General features: G+C 21.2%; 2 protein-coding genes across 2 annotated transcripts; both read right to left on the bottom strand.

Annotated features, from left to right (window-relative positions):
• Nucleotides 1-96: 96 nt before the first annotated feature.
• Nucleotides 97-1,659, bottom strand: PRSY57_0701800 (hypothetical protein; the record flags this gene model as incomplete). Its single annotated transcript, XM_020114641.1, has 8 exons — nucleotides 97-233; nucleotides 350-416; nucleotides 553-645; nucleotides 766-860; nucleotides 1,073-1,162; nucleotides 1,263-1,340; nucleotides 1,498-1,562; nucleotides 1,656-1,659. Coding segments are annotated over 8 exons (629 nt in total), but the record flags the coding sequence as incomplete, so codon positions are not given.
• A 1,495-nt stretch (nucleotides 1,660-3,154) lies between these two features.
• Nucleotides 3,155-9,988, bottom strand: PRSY57_0701700 (erythrocyte membrane-associated antigen; the record flags this gene model as incomplete). The annotated part of the gene is made up of 1 exon (XM_012906682.2): nucleotides 3,155-9,988. The coding sequence occupies one exon, from the start codon at nucleotides 9,986-9,988 to the stop codon at nucleotides 3,155-3,157; it is 6,834 nt and encodes a 2,277-aa protein (XP_012762136.2).
• Nucleotides 9,989-10,581: the final 593 nt, after the last annotated feature.

Here is a 10,581-nt window from a genome sequence, read left to right as displayed (position 1 = left end):
AAAAAAAAAAAAAAAAAAAATATATATATATATATATATATATGTTTAAATATTATGAACATATTTCTTCTTTTTCTTTTTCTTTTCATTTTGTACCTTGTCGTTTTTTCATTTCTAATTATTTTCATAATTTCGTTTATTTTATCATCTACATCAGATAATATTATTTTTTCTGTTTTTATCCTCTCACTGATTTCATTTTGTATAATAGATTTTATATTGTTAATTTCACACTGTCAAGAGAGAAAATAAAAAAATACAAGCATATACATATATATATTTAATTATATTTATGTATGTACGTATGTATAAATATATATTTTTTATAAAATTGTTGAAATAAATTTACGTCGTAATATTTTCTTAGTGAATCTTCCTTTTCTTCAATAAGTCCATATTCTTCAACCATTTCTTCTCTAAACAAATAAACAAAAATGAGTACATATAATTATATATATAAATGTATATACATATATATATATATATATATATATATATATATATATATATATATATTTATTTATTTATTTATTTTTAAAGATTGGTCCTTACTTTAGAAGGGCTGCTTTATGCTGAAAATCCTTTACCAACTTAATTTTGAGCCTGCTCCAGTCTTCTTTTTCCTTATTTATGAAATCTTCAGCTCTGTAAGGGAAAAGAATATGTATACGGACATATAAAAAAAAAAAATTATATATATATATATATATTTATATATATATGTATATATATTTATTGTCCTTAATTTTATTTTTTTCGCCTTACTTTTCTTCTAGTAATTTTAATTTTTTTTTATGATCATTTTTAAATTCTTCTAGTTCATTTTTATAATTAGTTACATCGTTACGTATATCATTTAGCTGTTAATAATAAACAAAGGTGGAGAATTATTTAAAAAAATGTTCTGGAAATAATATTAAATAAATGTGAACAAATAAAAGAACGAACACAAGCACATATATAAATGTATATATGTATATATGTATATATGTATAAATGTATAAATGTATATATGTATAAATGTATATATGTATAAATGTATAAATGTATATATGTATATATTTATGTGTACCTTTTCGTTTAATTTTTCAAATGTTTTATTAGAATTTTCATGCATTTCTATTAGCTTTTCTTCCAGTGTGTTTATTTTTTCATTCAATTTCTTGATATATGAAAAAGAAAGATATAAAAATATAAATATGGAAAAAATAAAATATATATATATATAGAATAAATGTTACATTGTGTTTAATTTTTATTACATCTATTTTTTCATTTTTTTGTAACTCGATACTGAAATGTAAGCCGCTTAATCTTTTCTCTAATCTTTGTAGTCTCTCCTAAAAAGGAAAATATATATGAAGGTAAATGTTAAGCTAAGGTTCCAGAAGAACAAGAAAATGTAAAGACAGAAAGTGAAATGTCATTATATAAATATAAATATATATATATATATATATATATGTAAGTTTATTTTATTTTTTTTTTTTTCTGTACACTATTGTGCTTATTTTGACTGAGAGAAAATTGTTTACTGTAAATGCCACTTTTATTCAATTCTTCTATAAATTAAAAATATAAATATGTACATGAATATATATATATATATATATATATAATATATATATTTATAAATATATGTTAATATTACTTACCCATTTTATAATATTAATAAATATGAATGAAAGGAAATTACATTATATATGAAAAATATTTTATTTTTTTTAGTATTTTTAGACAAACATATATATATATATATATATATATATTATATTATATTATGCACATATAAAAATAATGATATTTTAAATATTTTTTTGTAAGTTTAACAATTATTATTTCTGGATAAAATGTTAGAAATATTATATATATATATATATATATTATTTTTTTTTTTTTTAAAGGTGATGTTTATGGTAAAGGTTGTGCTGAAACGCTGTGCAAGATAAAAATAAAAAAAAAAATGTGAAAAATATGTATACATATAATATATTTATATATTCTTAACAAAACTATCATTGTGAATATATATATATATATATATATATATAAAACGTGAAATTTTTTTTTTTTTTTTATTAAATATATGTTTATGCAGTGTTCTTTTATTACATTAAAAGAAAAAAAAAAAAAAAATAAAGATAATTATAATTTTTTTTTTTTGGAAAAATGATACTGCATATGTTATATATATATATATATATATATATATATATATATATTTATGTATTTTCCTTATTTTTCTTTTTATTATTCAGTGATTATACTTTATTTAATAAGGTTTATATATTTAATGTATATTTATACCCCCAGAAATGTTATAAAAATAAAAGTTCATCTTCCAAATTTAATATTAAAATATATAATTATCGAATTCAAATATTCATACAAACATATGTGTGTTAATCATATAAATAATATATAAGAAAAGAAAATAATTATCCATCAAAATAAGAATATTTTATATATTGTATTAACTTTTGTATATTCAAAATTTTAATAAGTGTTTATAAAAATACAGTTTAAAAATATTATATATATATATATATATATATATATAATATATTATTAACAAGTTGGTAGTTCTAATATTTATAGTTTAATATACAAAATATATACTACCGATGCACTAAATGTAAACACATAAAAGTGTAATATTAATAATTTATATGTTCAACATTTAAAGGAAAAAAATAATATAAGTTAAAAAAAAAAATAAAAAAAATAAAAAATTATAAAGAATACAAAAATTGGGATTATTATTATTATAAATAATATGTTTATATATATATATTATATATATATATATATATATATATATATATATTTTTATTATTATTAATGGGTTATATTTTTATATAATATAAAAAAAAGAAGTTTTTAATTAAAATAAAAATAATTGAATTATATATAAAAATATTACATATATAAATTTATTTGGGTAGAAAAAAATATTAGTACATGAAATTACAGTTTATTTTATTTATTTAATTTATTTATTAATTTATTTATTTTGAATCATTTTATTCATGTTTAAATAATAGAAAAATTATGATACTATTAACAAAAATATATGTATACATATATAATATATATGTATGTATATATGTATGTATATTTTTTTATAATTAAAATGTGGTTTTGTTTTATTATTTTATAATAAATCCTCCCAGTTTTCTACAATCTCTTCCACCTGCTGGTCCCCAGCACCATCTTTATTGTCCACATCATCCATATTAATATTATCATTGTTTGTAAAATAATTTTGTTCGTAGTCATTGGAGAAGCCTGTGTCGTTTCCATAGAAATAATAATTATCCGAGACATTAATATTTTTTAAGTTGACAGCTTTGTTAATTTTATTTAATTTATCTAATAAAGAATAGTCTGTGTTTTCTAGGTGATCATTTAATTTGGTTACATGTACAATTGCTCTTTTTGATGAGATCCATTTTAACCAAGGTAACCAATTGGCTGGATCATTTGCTAGTGTAAATTGATCTCCAAAAAGTATAACACCTCTTTTTGCTCTTGTTAACATAACGTTTAATCTTCTAGCATCTCTTAAGAAACCTAATTCATTATTAGCATTAGATCGGACAGCTGAAAATAAAATAAGATCTTTTTCTTTTCCTTGAAATCCATCGATTGAATCAATTTCTATTCTATGAGAAGCTTCATATGAGAATGCATCTTGAACAGCTTTTTTTAATTTCATTTTTTGTGCATCATATGCTGTTAATATTCCAATTTCATCAACAGATACACAACCTTCATTGATTATAGATTTTAATACAGTTATTAAAGGTTCTATTTCATATAAATTAAATTTAGATGTACCATAAGCATTTTCAAATTTGCTACCAGGTTTTCCTATGGATACATCTATAAATGCTAATCTACATTTTGGATTTGGCCATAAGAAACCTTTAATGATAGGTCTATTTTCTTCAGTAACATTTGCTGTTTTTAATTTATTATCATAGAAATGGAAATTCGGGAAAACACATATACTTAAGTGCATACGTCTTTGTGTATTTAATAAATGTACAGGTGCAATTTTTGCCATAACAAATCTTTCTAATAATGATTTATCTAAACCTAATTTTATAGCATCTGGTGAAATAATAGTTGGTGGTAATTGTTTATGATCTCCTATTAGTACTAAATTATTACAATAATGTCCTAGAGGTATTAGATTTGATGGTTCAATAGATTGAGCACACTCATCAATAATAACTCTTTCAAATTTTTCATTATCAAATATTTCATGACCAGAACCAACACAAGTTGCTATAACAACATTATATTTTTTAACAGCTTCTAAGAATAACAAAGCTTTCATTACTTTTGCTTCTTTCTGCATATTATTTTTTCTTAATTTCAATAAATCTTTATAACGATGAAACTCCATTATAGCTTCCTCATGAAAATCACTATCACTACCTGCACCAACACGAACCGCTTGTATATTTCTTTTTTTCAAACCTTCTACGAGATTATTTGCCGCAACATTTGAGTCAGCTACTGCTAATATTTTTTTATTACTATTTTGTTTATGCCAACTATCTATAATAGCACAGGCAACATGTGTTTTACCTGTTCCTGGTGGACCTTGAACTAATGTTAATCTTCTTGTTAAGGCGCTTAGACATGCTAATTTTTGTGAATCATTCAAAGGTAAATTCGTTGGTAAATTTATACTTTCTATAAGATATTTATCTATATCTTCAACTTGTGAATTTCCAATTTGTTTATTTATACTTTCATTTAATAAATCTTCATATGGATTTTTAGCTTCTTTACTATAATCATTTAATATATCATCAGACATACTATTATTTTTTAATGATTCATTATTTTGAAAATCCATTTTGATTTTCTCATAATTAGCTATTTCTTCATTTAATTTACCATTTTGTGCTATATATTTACTATATTTATTATAAGAATGTAATATTAAGAATCTTATTTCTGGAGTAAATACATATGGTGATTGATATTGTGTAGGTATCGAACTTATGAATGTAATAGACCTTAAGGCTTGTAGCATTCTTTCATGTGTTACAATATTTAATAATAAATATAATCTATATTTATTATATTTTACATTAGCTTTTTTGGTATTTTCAGCTGAAAATATTCTTATATTAATATTATAAACAGTATTATCACTTTTCGTACTAGTAATACTACCTATTAAACTATTAGACCATGCATCTTCATCTTTTAATAAGGTATCACATGGTTTCAATAAAACAATATCATCTTCTCTCATTTGTGTTGATTTCATCCATTCCTTTTCTTCATTAGTTAGAGTACATGTACAAGATAAAACAGGCATAGTAATACTTTTAAGTTTTAATAATAAAGATTTATTTTCATGTAAATATTCGAAATTCTTTTTTTCTTGTATACTTTGTGCTAGGTTTGCTTGTAATTCTAAGGCTAGCATAATTCGATATTTTTTATAATAATCATGAGCACACTTGGAAATAAAAATTGAATAATCTAATTCGACTTGTTGTAATAAGGATATGCAATTAAAGCACAGTTTGTCATTTAATATAACAACACATTCGTCTATTAGTTTTTCCCACAGTTCTATTGAAACTAATTTATGTACATAATTATTATCGGTAAGATTTTTATTTTGTATATAAGGATTAAAGAATTGGGAGCTATTATTATTATTATTATTATTATCGTTGTTTTCGTCTACTTTGTTGTTATGAAACATGGCTGATGATGGATTGTTAACAGATTCGTCATTCATATTATTTAAATTGTTCATATTATTTAAATGGTTAACATTATTTACATTATTTACATTACTCACATTATTCACATTATTCACATTATTCACATTGTTCACATTTTGGTTCATATCCTTTTCCATTTTTTCGACCTCCATACGACCCTCTCTACTTACTTCTACTATGGTATTTAATAATCTATTTATAGGATCATAATTTCCATCAATTAATAATTCTCTTAATAAATAGACCACAAATATGGACCACGCATTACTACTATATTGTATAATAAATTGTATGGCCATGTTTAAAGCCTTATTTAAATCCTTTGATATTAAATCTCTAATAAATTGTGCATTTTTCCTATCAGTAGACGATATATATTCTATTAAATTATTTTTAACCAACATATCATATGCTGCTTCACATTTAGCTAAACTTTTTGTACTTCCATAACCAACACTTTTGGCCTTGCATGTATTCTTCCCATTTTTCCATTCCCAATCTAAGGTACATTTATATAAATTAAAAACCTGTTCAAATACTTCTGATTGTTGTATTTTATATCTTGATGCTATATTGTTTCTTAACATTTGTATGCTACTAGCATCTTGTTTGGTTAAACAATATTCAATTAAATCGTTGGGATCTGGGACTTGTTCAGGTTGGGTACCTACTTCTTGTATACCCATTTGTTGACCGCCCATTTGTTGACCGCCCATTTGTTGACCACCCATTTGTTGTATACCACCATGCTGTGTATTATTTAATAAATTCATATTTTCATTCATATATTTTGCATTATTTGCATTTAAGAACATATTATTATTATTTAAATTATTGTTGTTCATAATATTTCCTTGGGTAGCACCCATATGTCCTACATTTTTATTTACATTGTTCATATTGTTCACATTATTGTTGTTGTGGTGGATGTCCGTTGCAGATGTTAATATATTATTCATATTATTATTATTATTATTATTATTGTAACAAACATTGTTCATGTAATTATTCATATTATTATTTCTACTTAACATGTGATCATTACTTGCGTCTCCGTATTTGATATTTTTATTTTCTTGATATGATAACATATTATTATTATTACTACTTGCAGTATGATTATTATTGTTGTACATAAGTTCATTAAAATTTTTATTTGCTCCTTGGCTTTTGTTATATTTATTTTGATTGGGCATATTAGCATCGTCAAAATTTTTACTGTTGCTACTCATATATTTGTTATATAAAGTATTATTATTACTACCTGTATTATTTATATTATTATTATTAGTGTTGTTGTTTGTAATTGTCGTGTTATCATATGAATTAATAAATCTCTTATTATCATCACTCATTTTTGAAAAGTCATTTTCTCGAATTAATTGTTCTTTCACATCATACAATATCATATACAACCTTTGTGTAGCTACTAGTTCAGCAATTTTTTCATGTTCGTGTTGAGCAGATGCTTGATATAATTTATTATTTATTTTCCATTCAATATTACAAGAATATAGATTATTATTAAATTTATTTTCTACATTTTTATTCTCTACTTTCAAGATAACATTCAAACTATTTATCATCCATTTTGTCATTTGATCTAGTTCTAATAAGGATATATTTTTTAATTTTAATAAAATTTTTTTCACACAAACCTTTTTACTTAATTTTTTTGTATTATGAGTACCATATACTACAATTTTTTCGTCATTTGTAAAAGACCAGATAATGGAATATTTAATTTTATCGTTTTCATTTATAAATTCTTCTTTCGATTCTGCTTTTAGATAATTTTTTCTTATATAGAAAAGGGTTAATATATTTTCGTCTTTATACATATAATTTAGGAATTCATTAAAATCGTAATAACAAAATGCATCACTATCTAAATCGAGGGGGCCAGCGTTGTTGTTTATATTATTATTATTATTATTATTATTTTTGTTATCTTCTATTTTATTTATAAGGTTGTTTATATTTTTTGCGTTAGCTGAAGAGGAAAAGTTTCCATAGTATTCATTCTTCTTAATACCGAAATTGTTAATTTGATTAAGATCATTATTATTGTTGTTATGAAAGCTGTTGTGTTTTGTGAACATATTACTAGAGCTTCTACTAATACCCATACTATTATTATTATTATTATTATTATTTTCATTATTATTCATGTTGATATCACCTTTGTTGATTGGGCTTCTATCATTCGGACTGCTCATATTTTTTGAAGAATCCACATTGTGATTTATATGGATATAATTTTGCATGGATAATTTATTACTTCGTGAACCTCTGTTATAACCAGATGTCATGGTATCAATCATTGCTCCTCTCGAATTATCATATAAGATATCATGTGCATTATATTGATGATTACTTTCCATGTTATCATTTTTATTGATGTCTTTATTTTTCATAATATTGTTTAACTTTAACATATTATTATTACTACTACTACTACTCGTGGTGGTTGTGTTATTATGATGATTCGTTTTGATCATATCGTTATTTCCATGTTTGTTTCCTACATTGTGTATTGTCTCGTTAGTACTTAGTATATTATTATTCATATCTATTTTATTACAATTTGACGATTCCATTGTTAGGATATTTATATTTTTATGTAAATCGATAGAATTCATTTCATTCGTCATAATAATCATATTATTATTATTATTACTATTATTATTACTGTCCTTAATGTTGTTATAATTGGTGCTGTTATAATTGGTGTTGTTATAATTAGTGTTGTTGTTTGAAATATCGTCTGATGTTTCTCTTTTAAAATTTTGTGCATAGGAAGATGAGGATATTTTATTGTTATTTAAATTATCATTAGATTTATTATTATAATAATAATTATTACTATGTGGCTGGTTCATGTAATTGTTATTATGACTATTATTATTACTATTACTATTATTATTATTGTTGTTATTATTATTATCATTATTCGTATTATAATGAGACATATACTTTTTATTCATATTAAAAGGATTTTTCATATTTTTTAAACTATTTATTCCAGTATTCGTATTATTTACATTTTTTATATTATTTGTAAAATTTTCATTATAATAATTATATCTGGAATCATTATTTTTTAAAGCATTATTATTATAAGAATTAGGATCTTCTAAAATTTTTGATGACCTTGTATTAATATTTTTGTCATTATGTTTATTATTATAATTATTAATTTTTAATGAGTTATCTAAATTATTAGTATTGGTTAATGTGTTATTATTTAAGTACATATTCTTATCTTTCATATTATTAGAAATCAATAAATAATCTTTATTATTATAATTACTTTTGGTACCATACATTCCAGAGTTATCATTTATGTGTAGCATATTAATATTGTCACCATCATTATTTTTACTATTATTATTATTATTGGATAATATATTGTTGTAATTTTTTTTTTCTTTATTATTTATAAGGAAATTTGAAGAGTTGTTTAATTTCGTTTCATTAAATGAAGTATTTGGTCCTTCATTATTTTTGTTCATTTCTCGATTCTGTATAAATGTAGAATAAGTTCCAGCAAAATTATTTGAGAATTTGTTATTACTATTATTATTACTATTATTATTATTACTAATATTATTATTACTACAACTATTATTATTATTACTATTATTATTATTCATATTGTTATTACTACTTACATATGGATTGCTTGAAACATTAACATTACCATTATTTATATAACTTCCGGATGCTTTCCCCTTACTAACATTGTTATTGTGTGTGCTACTATAATTATTATTTTGACTAAATTGCTTACTATATGTTGTATTTCTATTTTGATTAAAACTCCTAGGATTCTTTATATCAGTATTTTTATTAAACGATGCTATATTATCATTCATTAGGTGATCATTTTTATTCGTAGAATTATTCATATTTAAAGACTTTGAAAATTTGTTATTCATTTTTTTTTCTTTATTATTTAATTTATAAAAAAGGGCATTATAGTTTTTCTTATTTATATTATTATTCAATATATAATTCTGTGTTTTTCTAATTTTCGATCGAAGAAAAAAAAAAAGATTATTGCTGTTAATGTTAAGGCTCTTGATACCCCTTGAGTTGTTTATATGATTTAGTTTGTGTCGTGATTTTATTACTACTGATGTTGTTTTTAATATATTAATTAAAGAAAAAATATACATGTATCGGTAAGTTATAAGAGTATAAGAGAAGTTCCTTAAAAACATATCATATAATTTATTAACAAACTTCTCCCACAAAAATTACCTTATATTATTTTTTAAAGAAATAAACCTTTATAAAATATATATATATATATATATATATATATATATATATATATATAATATATTGAATGTATGTAAAATAAATGTATATTATTATATATATAAATATAGTTATTGTCACATATTTATAGGCAAAAAATTATAATTACTCTTTATATAATGTACATATATATATTATACATAACTTATAAATGTAAACATAAATACAAACATAAATATAAACATAAATATAAACATAAATATATAAATATAAATATATATATATGGAAAAGAAAAATTATATATTCTTACAAAATTTTAAAAAATAAAGGGGGAAAATAAGTTTATACATAAATATATAATAATACATATATATTACACATTATATATTCTTATAAGTATAATATATATGTATATATATATTTATACTTTATTATATATTCTTTTATAAAAATGTTCCTTTTTTTTTTTTTTCTGGGTTTTTTTTTTTTTTTTTTTTTTTTTTTTTTTTTTTTTTTTTTTTTTTTTTTTTTTTTTTTTTTTTTTTTTTTTTT

The sequence above is a fragment of the Plasmodium reichenowi genome, chromosome 7 (assembly GCF_001601855.1).
Source record: "Plasmodium reichenowi strain SY57 chromosome 7, whole genome shotgun sequence".
NCBI classification, from domain to species: Eukaryota; Apicomplexa; class Aconoidasida; order Haemosporida; family Plasmodiidae; genus Plasmodium; species Plasmodium reichenowi.
The sequence above is the reverse complement of the archived record's forward strand: the minus strand, read 5'-3'. Positions and strand labels throughout refer to the sequence as shown.